Source organism: Parasteatoda tepidariorum, chromosome 5 (assembly GCF_043381705.1).
Source record: "Parasteatoda tepidariorum isolate YZ-2023 chromosome 5, CAS_Ptep_4.0, whole genome shotgun sequence".
Taxonomy (NCBI): domain Eukaryota; kingdom Metazoa; phylum Arthropoda; class Arachnida; order Araneae; family Theridiidae; genus Parasteatoda; species Parasteatoda tepidariorum.
The window spans coordinates 41,716,664-41,740,278 of record NC_092208.1 but is presented as its reverse complement, the minus strand read 5'-3'; the positions used below and the strand labels follow the sequence as shown (position 1 = coordinate 41,740,278).

At 30.6% G+C, this 23,615-nt stretch overlaps 2 protein-coding genes across 2 annotated transcripts in view; one reads left to right on the top strand and one right to left on the bottom strand.

Annotated features, from left to right (window-relative positions):
• Nucleotides 1–11,103, bottom strand: part of LOC107451213 (dual specificity protein phosphatase 10) — a 29,523-nt gene extending 18,420 nt beyond the window's left edge. The window contains exons 1-2 of the mRNA XM_043043296.2: nucleotides 10,766–11,103; nucleotides 629–1,155 (exon numbers count right to left, since the gene is read on the bottom strand). Coding sequence (XP_042899230.1) covers nucleotides 629–1,139 — 511 coding nt within the window. The 5' untranslated portion in view covers nucleotides 1,140–1,155; nucleotides 10,766–11,103. The remainder of the gene's footprint in view (nucleotides 1–628; nucleotides 1,156–10,765) is intronic.
• LOC107451212 (uncharacterized) overlaps nucleotides 1–23,615 on the top strand; it is an 83,803-nt gene that overhangs the window by 31,510 nt on the left and 28,678 nt on the right. The gene's annotated exons all lie outside the window — the stretch shown is intronic.

The window sequence follows — 23,615 nt, the reverse complement described above, 5'->3', positions numbered from 1 at the left end:
AATTGTTAACCCTTAGACGCAGAATTTTTATTCAATATATTTTTCCTTATTTTGTATTAATTGAGATCAAAATAATAGAAAAATATTATATTTAGCAATTTAAAATAATTTATGGTCATGAAATACAGCATAGTACACCTGTGCACTTCTAAACAATAATTTTTTAGAATTTGTTATTATTTATAACTATTTAAATCTAAGAGAAACCAGTTATTCATCATTGGAATTTCTTAAATTTACAAAATAAAACAATTGGTAATTTTTTGAATATAAATGAAAAAAATTTTTTTCAAACGACCTTTTCCTGGAATTTATTTTTTAATACAAATATAATTCCGAGAATATAAAAATGTTAAAAATTATTAGAATGTTTTTTTTTAAATTTTTTTTTATAATTAAAAAACACCAAAATATATTTTTGCTTGTAGTTAGAGCTCCAGAAAAATATATATATATAAAAAAAACGAACACCGGTGTCAGAGGGCTAAAGGGTTCTGTTAACTACAATGATAATCAACAGAAGAAATTTAAACGCAAATGTATTACTATTTTTACCAACTTTATGTTATAGAAATGTTCATAAAATAGTAATAAAACTGAGTGCATAAGGATGGTTTAACAGACTTACCTCTTAATAGGACGGGTTTTGCTCCCATGTCCCTGATGGATGCAATAACAGGTGAAAGTGGATGATCATCAGTGACTTGATCAGCTTCAGATGTCCCATCGTCATATAGCACAACCTCGGAGCCCCGACAAGTTTGTAACTTTTCTTTAGCGTTTTGATCTGAGACGAGATCGCATAGTCCAAGTCGTCCAAGTTGCAGTCTCCGACGACTGATACGGTCCGCACACCGTAAAGAAACTGCGCCGGACACGTGCCCTTTACCGTAGGCAAAGGTTGGTCGGCAATCCAAAACTAAGGGCATCGCGCCCCCACCTTGTCTGAGTGCAGTGTCCAGCTCGGACGGGGAGACCAACTTCAGATTTTCAGATTGGTGGGATGAGTTTTTAACGGGGCGCCGCCGGTGGTTAGCGCCCCTGTTGGAGTTCAGGTAGAGCAACTGTGGTCTTCGTCGCCCGTGATGATCAGATAGTATCGTATTTCCGGGAAGTTGTACATCAACACCTCCAGACATATCGGAGGGCAAAAAACTGTAAAAAAAATTTTAATATTTAATATTACTCAATAAAATAATAATATATTATTCTTGTTTATTATTTTAATAACTAAACATATTGTAAAAACAAAATAATTAAAAAAAGCATAGTGACTTGATTAAAATATATTTTAAAAATAAAAGTCTTAAAATCTGAAAAATTTCTTTAATTCGGTAATAAATTATACCTCGCCTAATAGTTAAGCTTAACTATATTCTGAATCTACTGAAATACGTATTAAAAAACAAACTCTAACTATATTTTTTTTCCCCTTAAAAATGAAAAACCGTAATTTTCAATTTTCTTAATGAGGTATTAATAAAGTTACTCATCGTTAAATTTTTGTGTGATTTAAAAGTTCCATTATGTCTGTCAAATAAATAAATTATTAAGAATAATAATTAGCTAACAACAATGTAATCATAAAGCTTTTGTGGGTATCAAAATACTTATTTATGACCGAAAACACTCTTAATTTGTTATTCAAGGAGATTATAATGACATAATTATTATTGGAATGCATGAATATATCTAGAAATAATAAATAATTAAAATTGTTATTTTCCCAGCTTGATGAAAGCCAGAATTTAGGGCTAAAATGAGACGAATTAGAAAATTTTGTATAATTTAGATTTCAACAATAAATATTGAATTTAATATGATCCAAAAGTAGGGAGAGAAAAAAAAACTTCAAGATTAAAATATAACAGAGAATTATGTCCATGTATAATGTATCAGAGAATTAAATTTTTACAACAAAAAACAGTCAAGGCTACTTTGTCATATGCAAGTAGAGGGGGTCCCTCAAACAGACGTCTTACAATAAAACGGATAACGGATATTCCTTCTAATTTACCTCCACCTTCCTTTCACATCAGCCGCGAGACCGGGAAGAGCGGAAGTGGGCAAACTCATTTCCGGTGTACCCACGTGTGAACCATCTGTATCTTGACTTCTGTCTGCAAAATTCAGCCCCTCCCATGCCTCTTACTTTTCTCTCACTAATCAGAAAAACCAAACGATTTGCTTTTAAAAAATAATGCTACTTCTTTTCAATAAAATGATCAAGCGATTTTATTTTTCATCGAATCGCGCCTTCTTTTAAATAATTATTTATATTTAAATACTGTTTAATTTGTAATTAAATAGTTATTCTTCACTTAATATATTTCAGATTATATTTTACTTAATTTCACGTGAATCAAATCTCAATTTTTTAAAATATTTATTTTCAAATTGCATACTTATTTAGATTTTAAAGCATGGGATTATTATTTATTTAAATTAAAACAAACTAAATTTAAATATATATTACCGTATTTAAATAAGGACATTTTTTAATTATGCTAAATTATGAAGTCAAACATAAATTAATGGTTTACTTTTTTTTTTTATCTCAGGCAGGAGCTTAAAGTTTATTCTGTTCGATAGACCAAAAGAAATATTTGAGGGAAAAAAAAGTTTGCAGATCAGGGCATTAACTTAGATACACTATGAAGTCGAAAATAAATAAATATTTAAATTAGTTAATGTTTACTTTCTCTTTCTCATGCAGGAGCTTAAAATTTATTCTTTTCGATATTGCCAAATGTATCAAGTGAATCTATTCGAAAAAAAATTTTTTTTGCTCATAAGGACATTAACTAAGATTATTATGAAGTCGGGAATAAATTAATAGTTTTATTATTTAATGTTTTCTTTCTTAGATAAGAGCTTCAATTTTACTAATTTTGACCGTGTTTGAAGGGATATTTGAAATAATTATGCCTATGAAGACATGTTGCAAACATTGAGATGATGTACTTCATATCCAATTGAAAAAAAAATATATGTATGCAAAACAGAGTGTGTCAGGGGGGAGGAGGGAAACTGATAAACACATCTTATCCTCTTACTTAACGCTTTCGAAAACAATAAAAATTTCGCTCTAAATAAGCGCAAATTGTTTCGCATACAGAAACAAGAATTACCTGTTCTCTTAAACACATTACTTGAAAGGTAGAAAAAGTGAAAGAAAAAGAAATCGGGAAAAAAAACAATGCAAAATAAAACATTCGAAATAAGACCTTCCCAAATCACCGTTTCAGTTTTTTTTTCTGCCGTTGGCAACGTTTGGTGAGTCAGAGTTCGCTGCTGCCAAAACGTCCTTGCTTAAACTTCCAACTATTCCATCAGACAAGGCCTTTTCAGATGAAAGGGGGAAAAAAAGTTCCAGCTTGGTAGTTAGTCTACAACATGAGCGAGGAAGTTCGAAAATGCTTTTTCAGCAACATGAGCTAGAGAAACGAAGAATTAGATGTTGAGTCACGATGACCTCAAAAAACATAGACAGGTGGAGTAAGAGCTTCGAAAAAGAATTGGAAAGAAAAAAAATCTAATTCCGAAAAGCTTATTCCAAATTCGAAAAAAAAAAAAGGTATTGCTCAGTTTGTTACTTTTTAAAATAAAATTAAATAAAAACAATAATATATGATGTTAGTTGTTTTACGCAATTGTAAGTTACAGAGAGATAGAAAGAATAAATTTCTTTTTGGTTTTGAAGGAATATTTTTAGTGACTTCGGAGTTGCGTGAATAGAACCTGAATAAAATTTTTACTTTGATGCAGTAAATGGCTTGAGGTAAAATGGGAAAAGCTAGCAAGCCAAAGAGTAGATCTATTTAAGCGGACTAGAGCGATCAAAAAGGATAAAAAATTCTAATATGTATGTATAAAGAATCGATGACTAAAAAAATAATCGATGCAATTTTCGACTCATTTTTTCTATTTTTTTTAAAACTCTTTTAGGATACTCTGTGAATAGTGGTGTACTCTGTGGGTTCCAGTCATTTTAGTCATTTATATAAACCATTAAAAATTCACTTGTCTTTCCTCCAAAAAGTGTTCAGCGGAATGATAGGGTTCGCTTTTGGGAACCACTAATCTAGCCTACCTAGCACAACTGCGTGAAAAGAGCAGGTCTCAAAACAAGCTGGAGTAGGTAAGACTACATTTTTATTTTAAAGCAGTTAGTGGTTTGGGATAAAATGGAAAAAGCTAGGAAGCCAAAGAGCTTGTACTGGAACAATCAGAAACGATAATTACTCATGGACAAAAAAATTCTATTATGTATGTATAACGTAATTGTTTTTTTTAATCTTTTCAGGATAGTCGGTAAATAACGGTAGGATAAAAACTGTTCCAGTAATTTTAGTCAATTATATAAACAATTAAAATGGCACTAATTTTTACCTCTAAACTAAACAGTTATTAATCTAAGTCTCCCATGTCGAGCGGAGCTCCATGTCTAAGTCTCCCATGTCGAGTTTAGAGGTAGAGGGTTTGAATCCCACTCTAACCCTTGGTGTATTTGTGATGTTCTTCTCTAATTTGTCAAGATCATATATGCCCAATTGTAAAGAGCAGTACACAATCTCGTATTTGTATGTGCAATTGTAATATAATAATAAATAAACCAACTACTTCATATTTTAAAAAAATACAAAAATAAAGATAGTCCCCTCATTGAATCGATAAAATTCCTTAATTAAATTTTCTAACTAAAATTAAAATTTTTGACCTTGCGAAGTTTTAATCGAATTAGAATAAAATTAAGCAGATGACATTTTCTTAGAGTATGTACAGAGCGCAAAAAAAAGAAAGAAAAAAAAAATTAAATAAATAAATAGACTACGTGAATAACTTTTTATCTAATGATTGGATTCTTACGTTCCGGGACTCAAACTTTATGGTTCAAAAGAGTGACCTCATATTTTAATTAATTAGTGCAAATCCTATTTTAAGTTACAAAATCGGACACAAGAACGTACTTTTTTAAAATAAACAACAGGCGAAAACTTTTTTTCGACTGATTTAGATTTCTTCTCAAAATATAGGGGGAAACCGCTACCTGGGAAATATAGTCCAAATAATTAGGTCAAGAGAGCTGTCTAATGTTTGGACCATTTAATATTAATTTCATTTTTTGCGTATTTCACCATACCTCAAAAACTTTTTATGCAATCTGCAAAGTTTTTACACAAATCATAAAATTCATTTATTTAAAGATTATTTCATGCAAAAATAACTTTTAGTAGATATTTATTATTTTTTTAAAAATTTTTATTATTTTTTTAAAATTTTTATTTAATAATAATCGCATAAATTTTTTAATAGTAAGTTAAAAAATTTTTAAGTTATTTTAAAGAATGTAATTTTACATGGTAAAATACAAAATTTGAGTGTAATCAAATTTCAAAGTTGTGCCTCAAAAAAAAAATTTTTTTTTCAGGAAAAGTTATTCTGGGGGTCTGTTTATTTTTTATGCACTTTACCTTTTTTTTTCCCGAACAGTAATAGCATATATTACAATTAAACCTACTTTTTCGAAAAACAGAAAAAAAATTAGTTTAATATTTTTTTATTTTCCGGAAAAGTAAATTGTACACAACTGCTTTTATAATCTTATAACTTATATATCTACTTATAAAATCTATTACAAGTAAAAAAATATGACTTAATTTTCAATTGTTTGTGGTGGTCACAAATATTTTACAACACCCTCTTGAAATAAGCTAGAAATTAAATGGTTTTAGTGCTAGTTTTTTTTTTTTCCTTCCATTTCCTGGAAAATTAGATTGTTTAGATTGTTATATTTCTTGTAAGTTTGTTTCTTATCATGAAAATAAAATTTTATTGAAATATAAACATACATGTAATTAGAAAAAAAATCAAGAAGTTTTACAAATAATAAAAAATTTCATAAGTGATAAAAAAAAAAGGGATTTTGTTACATATCCAGTTTGTTACATATACGCCGTTCTCTCCAGTACCCCCNTCCCCCCCCCCCCCCTACATTCTTAGGATATTGCACGTAAAGTAAACAAATGTCACTTTTAATGTAATTGTTTTTTTTTTCTTCTTCTTTTTCAATGTTTAGTAAACACGAGAAGTTGCGAAAATAAACTACACCATCATACGTTGAAAAAAATAACGTAAATTTTTTTAGGGTCGAGAGTTGTCCTTGTCGGATAGATAATTTTTTTTCGAAAAGGTAAATAGATAGAAAGAAATTTTAATTTTCAAATTTATGAGTATATAGGGATACATTTGTATTAACCAATATATATTGTGATAAAAAAATTAAATACATCTTCTTCAAACAAGTTAGAAATTAAATGGACCTATTCTAAGCTTTTTAATATAGAGAGTGGTTGCTAAAGGAAAAAAAAAATTTGTTCAATTTAAATGTAATCATATAACCACTTTTTACCTTATGCGATTATCATAATTGTAATTTTTAATTGTGAAGCAATTAATGAATAACATGACTAATTAATAGCTATATTAACAATAAATCATGTTTATCTAAAATCTAGTAAATTAAATATTTCATTTCATTATTTTCCGAATTGTATCTAAAATATTGCCAGCAAATTTTCCCTAGAAAACGATTTTGCAAATATAAAACTATGTATACATATTTTTACAGAAACCTTATACATGAAATATACAGATTTCAAAAAGTAAACAACTGAATCGAACCAACCCATGAGCAGTATTTCAGTTTTATTAATATTTTGTATATTTTAGGGAAAAAATAAAACATTTATTTCATTTAGGATAAATCAAGTTCCACAACTTAAAATGCAAAACATAGATAATTTTCATTATTTTGAAATTCAACAAAATTTTGCATAATTTTTGCAAAACATTTTCTACCGTAATCTTATGTGTTAAATTAAAAAGGAAAAAAAAATATATAAACAAACGAAAAACTTTTTTTACTGAGAACATTTACGGTAATTACACAATATCACAGCAAATATTTAAAATTGTTTAATTTGCAAAATTTTTGTCTTATCAAAAATTGACATTATTAGAAAAAATTGCTACCAATGTAAACATATGTGCAAAATTTTATATTCCCATCACACATAGACATCATTCATTATCAAATTATNTACAAACATTATGACTCACTCTCTGTTCTAAATGACGTCAGCTGTGCATGGAGCATGACGTCACGGAATATTTTTAGTGACTTCGGAGTTGCGTGAATAGAACCTGAATAAAATTTTTACTTTGATGCAGTAAATGTCTTGAGGTAAAATGGGAAAAGCTAGCAAGCCAAAGAGTAGATCTATTTAAGCGGACTAGAGCAATCAAAAAGGATAAAAAATTCTAATATGTATGTATAACAAATCAATACCTCTGGGGGTACCGATACAGAAGTTTCCTTGTCTTCTGGATTGGTTCAAAATTACAAGGCTACGGCGTTGAACATTTGTAGTCGTAAACCCAAAAATTGGGTCGACTGTTCAACGGCGGTCATAAAATAAAATAAAATATGTATGTATAAAGAATCGATGACTAAAAAATTAATCGATGCAATTTTCGACTCATTTTTTCTATTTTTTTTAAAACTCTTTTAGGATACTCTGTAAATAGCGGTGTACTCTGTTGGTTCCAGTCATTTGAGTCATTTATATAAACCATTAAAAAATCACTTGTTTTTCCTCCAAAAAGTGCTCAGCGGAATCATAGGGCTCGCTTTTGGGAACCGCTAATCTAGCCTAGCACAACTGCGTGAAAAGAGCAGGTCTCAAAACAAACTGGAGTAAATAAGACTAAATTTTTATTTGGAAGCATTTAATTGTTTGGGATAAAATGGAAACAGCTAGGAAGCCAAAGAGCTTGTACTGGAGCAATCAGAAACGATAATTACTCACGGACAAATAAATTCTATTATGTATGTATACCTTAATTGTTTCTTTTTAATCTTTTCAGCATAGTCGGTAAATAGCGGTAGGATAAAAACTGTTCCAGTAATTTTAGTCAATTATATAAACAATTAAAATTGCACTCATTTTTACCTCTAAACTACACAGTTATTAATCTAAGTCTCCCATGTCGAACGGGGCTTAACGGTTTGCACTTGGTAGAGGGTTTGAATCCCACTCTAACCCTGGATGTATTTGTGATGTTCTTCTCTAATTTGTCAAGGTCATATATGCCCACTTGTAAAAAGCAGCACACAATCCTGTATTTGTATGTGCAATTATAATGTAATAATAATTAATCAACTATTTCATATTTTGCAAAAATACAAAGATAAAGAAAATCACCTCAGTGGAGCGCTAAATATCTTAACTAAATTTTCTAACTAAAATTAAAATTTCCGACTTCGTGAAGTTTTAATCGTATTAGAATAAAATAGAGCAAAAGTAAAATATCTTAGAGTATGCACAAAGCGCGAAAAAAAAAAAAAAAAAAAAAAACGGACCACCCTGAATAACTTTTCATCTAATGATTGGATATTTACGTTCCAGAACTCAAACTTTATGATTCAAAAGAGTGACCTCAAATATGTTAATTAATTAGTGCAGACCCTATTTTAAGTTACAAAATCGGACAAAAAAACGTACTTTCTTAAATTAAACATACCTTTTTTTCGACTGATTTAGATTTCTTCTCAAAATATAGGGAGAAGCTGCTTTTTGGAAAATATAGTCCAAATAGTTACGTCAAGAGAGCGGTCTAATGTTTGGATCTTTTATTGTTAATTTTATTTTTTGCGTATTTCACCATACCTCAAAAACTTTTTTTTGTAAATCGCAAAATTTTTGCACAAATCATAAAAAACATTTATTTAAACATTATTTCATGCAAAAATAACTTTTAGTAGATATATTTATTACTTTTTAAAAATTTTATTTAATAATAGTCGCAAAACTTTTTTAATTGTAAGTTAAAAAAAAGTTACGTTATTTTAAAGAATGTAATTTTACATTACAAAATAAAAAATTTGAGCGGAATCGAATTTCAAAAAAGTTGTGTTTGAAAATCAGTTTTTTCTTTCTTTTTTTTCGGGAAAAGTTATACAGGGGGGGTTTGTTTATTCTTTACGCACTGTATTTTTTTTTTTTTTTTTTGAATAATAATAGCTTATATTACAAATAAACCTACTTATTCGAAGAACAGAAATAAAAAACTAGTTCAATTTTTTATTTTTTTTTCGGAAAAGTAAATTGTGCACAGCTGCTTTCATAATATTATAACTTATATATCTACTTATAAAATCTATTACAAGTAAAGAAAATATGACTTAATTTTCAATTGTTTGTGGTGGTCACAAATATTTTACAACACCCTCTCGAAATAAGCTAGAAATTAAATGGTTTCAGTGCTAGTTTTTTTAAAAAAATTTTTTCTTCTTTTTCTGGAAAATTAGATTTTTCAGATTGTTAAATTTCTTGTAAGTTTGTTTCTTATCTTAAAAATAAAATTTTATTGAAATGTAAATATATATATTTAGAAAAAAATCAAGAAGTTTTACAAATAATGAAACATTTCAAAAGTGATAAAAAAAAGGGATTTTGTTACACGAAAAGTAAACAAATGTCACTTTTAATTCCATTGTTGTTTTTTTTTCTTTTTTAATGCTTAGTAAACATGAGATGTTACGAAAATAAATTACACCCTCCTACGTTGAAAAAAGAATATTACATTTAAATTTCTTAGAGCCGAGGCTTGTCCTTGTCGGATAGGTAAATTTTTTTCGAAAAGGTAAATAGATAGAAAGAAATTTTAATTTTCAAATTTATGAATATATAGGGATACATTTGTATTAACCAAAATATATTGTGATAAAAAAATTAAATACATCTCCTTCAAACAAGTTAGAAATTAAATAGACCTATGCTAAGTTTTTTAATATAGAAAGTGGTTGCTAACGGGGAAAAAAAAATTCGCTCAACTTAAATGTAAGTATATAACCACTTTTTACCTTATGTGATTATCTTAATTATAATTTTTAATTATGAAGCAATTAATGAATAACATGACTAATTGATAGCAATATTAACAATAAATCTGGTTTACCTAAAATCTAGTAAATTAAATATTTCGTTTCATTATTTTTCGAATTGTATCTAAAATATTGCCAGCAAATTTTCCCTAGAAAACGATTTTGCAAACATAAAACTATGTATACATATTTTTACAGAAACCTTATACATGAAATATACAGATTTCAAAAAGTAAACAAGTGAATCGAACCAACCCATGCGCAGTATTTCAGCTTTATTAATATTTTGTATATTTTAGAGAAAAAATAAAACATTTATTTCATTTAGGATAAGTCAAGTTCTACAACTTAAATGAAAAACACAGATAGTTTTTATTATTTTGAAATTCAACAGGATTTTGCATAATTTTTGCAAAACATTTTCTGCCTTAATCTTATGTGTTAAAGTAAAAAGGAAAGAAAAAAATATATATATAAACAAACGAATAAATTTTTTTTTACTGAGAACATTTACGGTAATATGCACAATATCACAGCAAATATTTAAATTTGTTTAATTTACAAAATTTTTATCTTTTCAAAAATTAACAGTATCAGAAAAAATTGCTACCAATGTAAACATATGTGCTAAATTTCTTATTCCCATCACGCATAGGCATCATTCATTATCAAATTATATATGGAGAACTCCGTTAAATGGATTACGTCATTCAAAAAATCGAGAACGAAAAATTGTTCATCTCCTTTTACATTTATTTGTACGTAAACATTCATGACTAGAATTAATAAAAACTAAGAAGAAAAAATAAAACTAACCTGTTTAAATGAGGTCTTCGTTTTATGGAACACTCACAGTAATCCACTTTTCTTAGAAAAGTTCTTTAATTTTAAAATAAAAGAGTATGGAAGTTAATTTCCTGCAAGCTCTCTCTCTCCGCGATCTGCGCAGGATCCGATATCTGAGTTGTGAATGTTTCTTTACGTTAGCACCGGTCCTTTGCGTCAACAACCCGATGACTCACTCTCTGTTCTAAATGACGTCAGCTGTGCATGGAGCATGACGTCACGAGCCATGCGGCATTTAGGACAAGCTATTTGTAGTTAAAACGCATGATGAATGCATTTTTTTTCTTTTCTATTCCCTTCTTTATTTGTGATCTGTGGTCGTTGATAGATATATTTTTTTATTGAATAAAAAAAACCGTGTGAAATAAAATTGATTAAGTTAAACTTGTAAAAATCTGATGGTATCGCAAAAACAATTTTTTTCTTTCTTTTTTCTTAATTGAGTGAGTAAGAGAAAAATTCTCTCAAAAATGTTAGATTAAGAAACAAAAATACATTATCATAATCCTGTAAGAATATTCCGTTTGCTATTTATGGCACTCTTTCTTCTTTTTCTTTCTTTTTTTGTTTTTCTTTTTTTCCCCGCTAGGACGTTAATTGAAAGTGAACTATCGCTTACTAACGCTTATTTAAATTATTCTGGGTTGTGGCCATTATTCTTTAAAAAAATTCTGCACACAATTTTAATTAAATTTTGCCTATGTCTTTTTCACCCTATAATTAATATAAGCTAATATTAATAAAGATTAACTTAATATAAAGGCTAACTTAGTTGAATTCCAGTTAAATTTTAATTTTAAGTTTCATTTTGATAAAGAAATGATTTTTAGTGCGTACAGTCTCGAGATCACTAGTTGATAGAAAGTTGTAGGTCTCAGAACTTTTTTACTCCATTTTTTTTTTGCCACTTTCTACATTTACGTGCGTTGTTTTTCACATTGTACTGCCTATATATATAGGATTACAATTCCGGTGAGTATTACATTTGATGAAGCATTTATTAACGAGTATTCTCATGTCTAGTCAATCTAATTTTTCTTTCACGTTTAGGCAGCAGCCATGTTTGTTTTGAAAAGTGTCTGAGTCTGACAAAACGGGATACTTATGAGTTGGATAAAACGGGATAGAGTTTTTTTATATCCCGTTTTATCCACCTATTTATTTGTTGGCCTAATACTTTTACTATATTATTATTACTATATTGAAAGAAAGGTAAAAAAGGCTCGTACAAATACATTGACCCCTGGATTGGCAGCAGTGAAAAAGTTGGACATATAAGAGACAATATCAAAGTATTCAATGCTGAACAAGAAAAAACGCGTGAGCATGTATTGGCTCTAGAAGAGAGATTATTTGGTATAACTCTAACGGACATACGAATGCTAGCATTTGAGTTAGCTGAGAGAAACAATATTAAGCATAATTTTAACACAGGGAAAAAATGGCTGGGAAGTGTTGGTTGCAATTATTTCTTGGTAGGCATGAAGAACTTAGCCTCCAAAAACCAGAACCCACGGGTGTGATCCGAGAAAAAGGGTTTAATCGCACTGCAGTTAAAAAGTTTTTTGAACTTTTGAATTCTCTGTTAAGTAAACATAGGATTACTCCAAATGATATTCCAAATGATGACAGTAAAAATGATGGAATAAGTGTTCATGGTTGAAAACTCATAAAATCTTTAAAAACTTATGTAGCATCATTATTTTTGTGTACTTAATTATAAAACAACAGTTTATATAAAAATGTTAGAAGCAGTAAAATCCCATAAATAAAATTTTTAGAAATTTTGTTTTACAGTTTTCTGTCAATTAATTATGTTTTTAGTTAGTTTTACGCAAAAAATTAAACATTGAAAACCCTATCCCGCTTTGTCCGACCCAGGTATGCTAAAACGGGATATGTAAGAGTTTGGAAAATGATTTTTTTTCCTATTTCACAGTCATTAAAATTAGTTTAAAATATGTTTTTTTCTGAGCTTCAATAAGTAATGTAGCTATAAAAAAAAATAAAGTGTCGTTCTCTTTAACAGATTTTCCCTAGTAAATAAAAACAATAATGGTATCCCGTTTTGTTCAACTTTCCCCTATATAAAAGCAATATAACAAATCCTTGAAAAATCTTTTTTGTATTTTTTATTTTTGCGACTGAAGTATAAATTATAGCAAAAAAAAATATTAAAATGTAATTAGATGATACTACTACCTGTCTTATTCTTAGACCTACTCATTGCCGTAATAATTAACGCACCTAGAAAGAATTGTCAGAAGGAAATGAAATTTCACATACGTAAGTGTAACGTTGAAATAAGCAAGTTATTAAAAAATGAAAGGAAAAATATTTATTTCAGGAAAAAATATAAATGAATCAAGTTTTTAGTACCTTCTTTCTTCGGCCACCTCTTGCTGGAATGCAGGCTAAACTCGGATCAAATTATCGAAAATATGCTCGTTCAGTGACAAATCTGGGGATCAAGCAGGCCAGTGAAGGGTGGTATTGTAGCGAATGCATCCCCATTATACCCTTGCTGGGTGGTGCCGAGCATTGCTGGGTGAAAATGGCTTTTGGGAGCCCTTCCATGAGTGGCAACGTATGTGGCTGAAGAATATCATGTTCTACTGGGCTTATGACGCCATGGACCAATATTAGGGATGATCGTGTGTCGTATGCTATGGCACCCCATACCATTACACTAGCTGTAGAAGTGGTGCGCAGGAAGGATTAACGCGTTCATTACTGGGCCTCCATTGCCTAAAATCAAGCTTGGATTCATCACTGAAGACGATATGATTCCATTCGGTTGTTGTCAATCCCGTCTTGAGCGGTAATAGTAGCCTGGTTGGTAGGGCACTGGACCCATGTCCTAGAGTTCGTGGGTTCGATCCCCGCCGGCCGAAGACTCCCCGTGTCGTAAATGGTGACTGATGCACGTTAAATCTGTCGAGTCGCAAAGTCCCATAGCAGATCAATACCTCTGGGGGTACTGATCCAGGAGTTTCCTTGTCTTCTGGATTGGGTTTTAAATTACGAGGCTACGGAGTTGAACATTAGTGTCATAAACTCAAAATTGGGTCGGCTGTTCAACGACGGTTATAAAATAAAATAAAAAGAGCGGTACTACTTTAAGCGGATGTAACAGTAGGTGGGTGTTAATCTTGCATACGCTGTACACATTTTAAAGAAATTTCGTTTAATAAATTCTACAAAATTGCATACAGATATATAACAATAAAAAGGTTTTTCTTTAAAAAAAAAAAAAAAAAAAAAAAAAAAAAAAAAAAAAACGACTTAATGACAACAAAAAGTCTTAACTTTTTTTTGCAACTGGCATTTAACAGGAATATAAATCGAAACTACGAACAGTTTTTATTTAAATTTGGTAGCAGTTAACGGGAGGAAAAAAACTTATTTAATAGGAGTTTTTTTTTCTTCCTGCAAAATTTTGCTTTTTGATGCACTAGGCCTCATAAAAAAAGAAAATTTTGCAATGATTATTTCAACTAAATATTTTTTACCACTCTTTTAAATCATCAAATAAAGCCAATGCGAAATGTTTCCGTAAAATTAATAAAAATCTAAAAGAAAAGGAATAAAATAAAACAAGAAAATCGAGACAAACTTTAAGACTCTAACGAATAAAACTCTAACTTTTGTGCAAATTAACACAAAATCACTAATGAGATCATTAATTTAAATGATTGATCTTAAATTAAAATACATCACATACGTACAAAAATATTTTTTTTAAAAATTGAAGATTTTTTGGGTTATGTTTTCGTTTTTAGCCAATCATGTTTTATAATCAAAGCTGACATTGTAAAATTTTAATTTCAGTTTTATGTCATTTTACTGTTAATGTTTCAAAACAATGTCAAAATTTTATCCAAGCTTTTTTCATCGAAAAGAAACTGTTTATAAAGAATTGAATCATTGTTGACATCATAGTCACGAAGACATGAGATAGTCATTGAAATGACCGTATCATGAATAATTTAAAACCNTTACAATTTAAATTAAAATCAAATAACATAGCATATTTTCAGTGTTCGGTTGCTCACAAGCAACAATGAATGGTTTCTTGAGCAAAAAGAGAAAGGGGCGATATGTGTCAGCCAACCCCAAGAGGGGGGCGATGGTCCACAAAAGGTTGGGAACCACTGTTCTAGCTGAACAAATGTACCAGTATCTGTTTGCTCAATTATTAATTACAGTAATAGTAATAGAACCGTAGTGGCCCAGGGGATAGAGCGTTCGCCTGCCAATGATGTGAACCGGGTTCGAATCCCAACGATGTTTGGTAGATACAAATTCCGCACCCAGCTCACACCGACCACAGTGCTGACGTAAAAGGTCCTCAGTGGTTGATGGATTATGGGTTAGAGTCCCTTTATCGCCGGGCTAACCGTGGAGGTTTTCCTCTTCAAGTAAAGCGAATGCGGGTTAGTTGGGCAGGATTTTCAACGCCGGTTTTAAAATAAAATAATAATAAATAACTAAATATTATAGTGTCAAAAATTAAGTATTATTAAATCTTTTGACCTGTAAATAAAAAAAAATCTTATTTGTGCTTTTAATTTGATTTTTCTCCTCGCAAATTTCGGCTTTATAACGAGATTCAGCATTTTTCATATGTATATTAAGTCTCGGAACCGGAAGGGCTCGGATACAAAGAAATCTTATTATTGCGATTTTGATCATTAAAAGTGAAACGAGATCGAGTAAATTTCTATGGTTCCAAAGAAAAATAAAGAAGGTAGCAAAATTTTTCGTATTAAACAATTCTTCTGGTACAATAAAAGACTGTATTTTCACGTTTCCCTATAGTAGCAAAATAAAAAAAAATATTAATGAAATAAATTCTGAATAATATTTGATTTTGCTGTTTGTGGATTGCATTCGTATTTTCCTCTTGAAGTTTTTTTTCGTTTTTTTAAACCGTATTTAACCGTATAACCGTATTTGAACAGCTAACCCAATTTCGAGTTTACAACTGCCGAAGTAGAACTCCGTGGTCTTGTAATTTTAAATCCAATGCAGAAAACAAGAGAACTCCTAAATCAAGTATTGAGGAAAATTTTGCCTACGTGAAGGACTTTTTGATGGAATTAACCCGCAATTGTTATTCATGGAGAGGGAAACCACGAAAATATCCCACGGTTAGCCTAACTGCAAGGGGTCTCTAACCCATGAACCGTCTACCACTGAAGATATTTTACGTTAGCACTGAGGTCAGCGCGAACTGGGTGCGGCATTCGTACTGACTAACCATCACTGGGAAGGCGAATGCTTTATCCCCTGAGCCTCTACGACTCACATTTGGTAGGTTGTATTCATACTTATGATACTGTGGAAAAGAATTCCACCCATAATTTTAGAGATGCCACTTTTAAATTGGTTTTCCAACGAATCAGTTATTCTAACGAAAACTTGCATTAGTTATGACTTTTTTAAAAAAAATCTTAAGTTATCTTAAACCATCTTAAGTTTTCTCATGCCAGAATACATGCATTGATCTCAAAATTTAGAGAAACATTCTTGATCATTAAAAGCAGATCAACGTTTCGAGAAGCTTTATCAAGAAGCATGAGATTTAGAAGACTACAAGCTGTGCCATCTACTTCACCTGGAGATAGAGTCAGAGGTGCGAATGCTTTTGAAATTGTTGGAGTCGGTTTAGCCGGCTTATTAATTTTGGCGAATAAGTGTAAATCCTGGATCCTACTTTTCATCTAAGCTGTTTTTAGGGCAGTTTTTTTGGAACTGTTCGATGGTGCCAACAATCTCTCGAAGACAATTGATTGGAATGTTATTGAGATGGAAAGCACTATTAATAAGATCCAGTGGAAATATAGTCCATATGCCGAGCCCTGGTGAAGTGGTTTTTGAGAACACCTTGTACAAACGATTAAGAAACCTTTGCAACGAATTTTAGGACTTCTGAATTACAAAGAGTTAACGAGTGGGCTGCACGACTGTGAAAGCTACTGTGGACTCAAAACCTCTAACTTACGTCGGAGAGAACTCTGATAGTCTGATTCCTTCAACGCTGTCTATGTTTTTAGGTGAAATTACAGTCTCTGGAGCACCTGACTTCAATCATCCATCTAGATCAGGGTTTCTTAACCTGTGGTTCATGAACCCCTAAGGGGTCCATGAGTTATATTTTGGGGGTCCGCTGACTACTAATTTTTAAAATGTTTGGAAGCCTACCCATTGCTTGTAAAGCGAGTTATGGCAGCTATAATTCCGTTTGCTACAGTGTATCTTTGCAGAGCGGGATTTCCCACAATTGTGACAATAAAAACATAACATCGAAATCGATTGAATGTTGAACATGATATGCCCGTTTGCTTTGTTGAAAACCATCCCCCAATTCAATTTGTTAAGTAAGGAAAAGCAGCAGCAACCTTCACATTAAAAATTTTAATTTTAAAAATTTTGTATACTATTAAAATAATAAAATTAAATGTTTTCTAATAATTGACGTTTTTTGCAATTATTTTTTTCACAGGGGGGTGGTCCGTGACTTGTTAAAATTTTTTAAAAGAGGTCCATTACATCAAAAGGTTAAGGAACACTGATCTAGATAGAACTAATACCAACAAGAGACTGAGGCATCTTCAGAGTTTGCGAAACATCCTGAAGGGTAGATTTAGATTAGAATTTCTCAGTCTTCTTGTTCAACGTCCATCACACTAACATCAATATCGTAGCAACTTAAAGTAGGGGATATTGTTCTCGTCGAATGTGACAACAATCGAAAGGTAATAAGGCCATTAGCTAGAGTAATCGAAACATATCCAGGAAAAGACGGAAAGATTTGAGTTGTCTGAGTTAAAGCAAAATCTGGGTAACTGATTCCTCTCATGCAAAGATTATTCTCTCTTGAAATATCAGAAATGGAGTCTGATAATTCAACCGTTATTGCGACATTTAGAAAGAAAAAAAAACAAAAAAACAATTACTGTCGCAAGCCCGAAAACTGTCTCCAGATGGCGCTGCGAGAGCAGAAGAGAATATTAACTTTTTGTTTTCTAAAACTTTAAAATCGATGCAATGTAACTCGAGAAGCGACTTGTCGCTATTAAGTTGCTTAATCATCATTTTTAATTATCATGAATCATCCCATTTGATGTAAATTCATCATCTTTTATCACATTGTAGTTTTAAAATCAATAAAAGTTAATTGATATTCAAAAAAGGCGGTCCATATAAGGTAAGTGGAAACCATTGCCTTTATATTCTACAGAAAAAAACAAGAATTAATTTAGATTCAACAATTTCATTCTAGAAAAACCAAAGGAAAATTCTGTTCTTGAGTTAACGAAAGACCTTAAACCTATGGTCACCAGATGTGGACACCGGGTTAAGCTCCTATATCCAGATTTATTACTTAAATTCAGAAACTTTATTTTTTATTTTGTGCTTTTTGTTTAATATTTTCAACTTAACTGCATTTTGATAGTTTATATTTATTTTGATTAATTTAATTGATATCATTGATCAAAAGGTGGGAGAAATATTGGAAGCTATCCTCAAAGGCCATTCATATTTAAAATTTCTTTATGAATTTGTAGGTTAGCAACGATATTTTTTATAGTTAAATAGAATTCTTTAATTAAGAGGCCGATGTCTACTCAAGACGGGAAATTGTTTCATTTATTAGTTAATTAGGGGAAAGAAGAACGGTTAGTTCTTGCAAATTTTTAACAATTGGATTTTCGTGATGGTATATCAGTGCTTTCTCATCTGCATAGTAAGCTGCCATCTCTTGTGTGTTTTCATTAGCTGGAAAATCAGAATTGTAGATTAGGTATAGGATGGGCTCGTTAAGACACAACTGCACCTATGATATTGGCTTCAGAAAAAGACCTTGCTTAATTTTATTGTAAATTTTCTGTTGGTGATGTAAAAAATTTGATTATATCTACGGGGACATTAAATTGTTTTAGTTTGACTATGAGGCCTTCGTGCCGGACGAAGTCGAAAGCTTTTGACTCAAAAATCTTATCAAGTGTTGACAGCAGAGCAATGGGTCGATAAATTTCGGGTTTCGCTGAGTTGTTGCCAAGTTTCGCAAAGAAAATAACCAGATATAGGGGTAATATTTCATATTCAAGCATGCATTATAAATTTTACGTAGCTGTTGTATGGTAGGGCACTAGCCATACGGTTATTGATATGATCATATCTCGGTGTTTTTTTTTAAATCTTTTAGTCTCTGAATGGCTTTATAGATTTCTTGCTCATTTATGTTATCCATTGTATTCAGGTTGATTTGATTCTGAATAACATTATTGTATTCATCCAAATCTGCATTCTGATGATGCTTGCAGCTTGGTTAATAATGAAAATTGTTTTTCTATAGCCTCCTCAAAAATGATAACTTTTTCTTTTTCTAAGTACATCTTACCATTTGGACAGTCTAAGTTACATGTTTGGTCTTCAAGGATTTTGCCATATCCACAAAGGATTCACCATCAGTTCAGAGACTTGCTAATTTTTGATTCCATTAAGTGGTTTTGTGTTCTTTACATTTTTCTTTAATTCCTCTAACTAGGCTGTCAATTTCGAGTTTCAGCGTTGGTATGAGAATTTTGCATTATTAATTTTCTTATTTAATTTTAGATTTTTTTTATATCTTTAGGAAGCCTCCAGTAGATGACTTTTCTCTGTGTGTGATCGATAGCTTTTTCGTATGCATGCTGTATTTCTTCGGTGATATTCCGAATTGCGAGATCAATATTTTCTTTTGTATCTAGAATTTACGCATCATACTTTAAGAGAGTGAGAATGTTTTCATAACCAATATGTCTTTTTAACGAGAGTTGGTTTCAGTTTTAGATTAATTTTTATAGAGAAGATTAAATAAATGTAGCCTTCTGCCAAAACTTTTCTAAAGTGGTAAATTAATATTGCTACTGGTAATGTTAATTTATCATTTAAAAAGGTTTACATGATAGATTAACGTAACGTAAATGGTAAATTACCATTGTAACGCAAATGGTAAATTATCATTGCAATGCAGATGGTAAATTACCATTGCCAATTGTTACGTTAATTTACCATTTAGACACGTTTTAGATGGTAAATTAACGTAACGGTAAATAATTTTATATGGTCAATTAACGTAATCAAAACTGTAATTTTACATTACACATTTTGCGTGAAATCTTATTTTTGCAATTAAAGAGGTAGTGAAATGCTTTCTATTTATTTCTTCAGTATATATTCAACTAAAGTATACATTTGGATCTTCTTTAATATTAATTATTATATCACGTAATTTTTCTGACCAATGAAAGCCCGCGAAACGGACAAACGATAATTATTTTTACCGCTATGTAGAGAAATGTTTCCGGCAAATTGAAGTTTATTTTGAATGTTTATTCCAAGAGAGTTTATAAGGAATATTACATTTAATACCATAATAGTATTGCGTTGAAGCTTGGTTACTTTTCTAAAAACATTTTAAAATTTTTTTTTTTATGATTATACTCAATTTCTGCTCCGATCCTCGTAATCATCTCCGTTCGCATTAAAGTGGGTGAAAAATAATCAATTCTTTGTTTCTCTTGGTAAACAAGCAATTTGATCTGCTTTATGGTTCTATGACTCATCACGAAAAGAATTCGATTTTTCTCCCTTGTAGCTATTTCCAAGCCTCATCAGGCATTAATGGAGGTCACGGAAGTTAAGACATTATCGTCTGCTTACGCCTTGGAAAAGAAATGTTATGGAATATCTAGAGGAGAGGAGAAACTGGTATTATCAAGTGAAGGTAAAGATCTGAGTTTGGTGAGATGGGTTTTATTTCCCCATAAATGTCCTTGCAGGCTGCGATGGAATTTCATCTACATTACGCGTCGAAGGTTATTTCACTGAGACATAATTTGATTTTCATTGCATTTTGATGGCGAATGACTAATATGCATATGAGTGATTCGATCTTGGGATTAATACTGATTTTCCGACTAATTTTGTTACTTTTATTTTAACGCGAATCGGCTGAATCACTCCATTTTTTTTTTTTTTGGACGAATGCTTTGTCTTAAATTCAAACTACGTGATTCATCTGGTAACTGAGCGGCTTTATATAAATCCCGTGTTCTCATTGTTATTTCTTCGAAAATTTGAACAAACCATCAAAATCATGAAGCCTTGATTCTTTTTCTTGCCCGGGGTTGAATATTTAAGAATCGATGATCGAAACTTACTCGACTTGGAACTTTACTTCGAGCTTTTTACACAATATCATTAATTTTAAGCGATGTTATTGTTTAATGCTCTCATGATTTAACATTTTATGACAATTTAAAACACAATTTGAAATGATTGCTACATTTATTTTGATTTGTCAANTGCTTACGCCTTGGAAAAGAAATGTTATGGAATATCTAGAGGAGAGGAGAAACTGGTATTATCAAGTGAAGGTAAAGATCTGAGTTTGGTGAGATGGGTTTTATTTCCCCATAAATGTCCTTGCAGGCTGCGATGGAATTTCATCTACATTACGCGTCGAAGGTTATTTCACTGAGACATAATTTGATTTTCATTGCATTTTGATGGCGAATGACTAATATGCATATGAGTGATTCGATCTTGGGATTAATACTGATTTTCCGACTAATTTTGTTACTTTTATTTTAACGCGAATCGGCTGAATCACTCCATTTTTTTTTTTTTTGGACGAATGCTTTGTCTTAAATTCAAACTACGTGATTCATCTGGTAACTGAGCGGCTTTATATTAATTCCGTGTTCTCATTGTTATTTCTTCGAAAATTTGAACAAACCATCCAAACCATGAAACTTTTTTTCTTTTCTTGTCCGGGGTGGAATATTTAAGAATCGATGAACTAAAACCTTACTCGACTTTGAGCTTTACACAATATCATCAATTTTAAACGATGATATTATTTTATGCTTTCATGATTTAACATTTCATGACAATTTAAAACACAGTTTGAAATGATTACTAGATTTATTTTGATTTGTCAATTTAACTCCAACATGTAATTTTTCTGACTGTATTCACTGGTTTGTATGTAGTTGTTCCTTTACCCACTACAGGGCCTGTCCAGGCCGAATTTACTACCGTTTAGCGGTACCTTCACAAATTCAACCTTAGGAAAAACGGTAGTTTCACAAAATACTTTTTCTTAAAATTTTATTTTTGTATCTCTTAAGAAACAATAAATCCAATTTTTATCATATTTTTGTGTTGATTTTTTAAATATAATTTTAAATTTTTCACAAATTATGTCTAAATTTTCACAAAATAGGTACCTCACAGAAAAACCTAAACAGACCCCTGCACTAACTACTACGGAATTTCCGTAGTTTCAGAAATAATGATTGTTAATTTTCCTTATGGTAGCAAAGAAAATGTATTAATACAGGGACGCCACAAGCGACTAAAGATGTAAAAAGTGGTATAAATTTAAATTTATTTATTATCTCTTTAATTATTCTAGTCGTACATTGACCTACAATTCAAATTATTCATACTCAAAGCAAAACATTCTTCGCATTCATTTTCAATCGCAAACTGAAAAAAGTATGCTCTGAAAAGTTATTAATTTTAATTTGTTTTAATAAACTTTAGTATTTTATTAGTCACCACTTTATTTTTAGTGACCCATGGTAACTTCGTTAAGCTATATATGTATAAAAATAAATGTCTATGTGGATGTGTGTGTGTGTCCTTATAGATTCCCAAACCATCCAACCGAAATCGATGAAACTTGGCATACGGATAGTTTGAAGCACGAGGAAGGTCACTGTCAACATAGAATATTCTAAGAAGAATCGTTCAACAAGGATGAACGAAAAAGAATTTCCTGATTGGTTAAACGTTAGCCATTGTTTTAAAATTATCTATAGACAAATCTATTTTTTACATATTTCAAAGAAAACATTAGTGATAATTTCGAACTTAAATTTCAATTTGATCAAAAAATTGATTATTGCACGTATTTAAATATTTAGTAATTTCACATTCGCTGTGTCATATAAATTCAATGAACAAACATTATGTGGTAGTACGCTTGGTTTACGCCACCAAATTTATGCTTTTAAAGTTGTCTGATTCCATTGGGGATATTTTTAATTTTTTTTATAGTATTTCTTTTGAAACTTGTTTCTAAAAAATATTTATTTAAAATAAACAATAATTGAATTGAAAAAAAAAATGTATTTAAGGACAAAATTAGTGAGAATGTGGTAATAATTCATTTTGGAGATATGTAAAAAACTGCCATTGATGCCAATGACGATAAAATTGATTTAGGTAATATATGCATAGTGAAATAAAAGAAATAAGCAATGTATTAAAAAGAAAAAGTGATGGAGTAAAGATATTTATTTCTCACAAAGAGCCGTGAGAAATCATCATGCTATTATTGACGAAAATGATGCTGCATTAATGTTGGTAATATGTAAATTGGTATTTTTTTTAAAACTTGAAGAAAAAAAATTATGTACTAAAAAACAAAGACGATGGTGAAAGGATGCTTATTCATTTTAGGGAGACGTAAGAAATCACCATATTATTATTGACACTAATGCTTTATTAATTTTGATAATATGTATCCATCCTATTATATGAAACGCTAATACGTATGTATCAATAAAATCGATGATATTTCTTTTCTCGCGTTGGCAACAGTTTTCATTTTTAATTGATAGGCTTCGGCGCGCAAGAGCACGTAGCGAGCAGCATATGGCTAATCTATTCGCGATCGCAACGAACTATAGGGGGCGTTGTTGTATGAGACTAATACCTGCGATTTCTATGGACTAACTTTAGCTCCAAACATTTC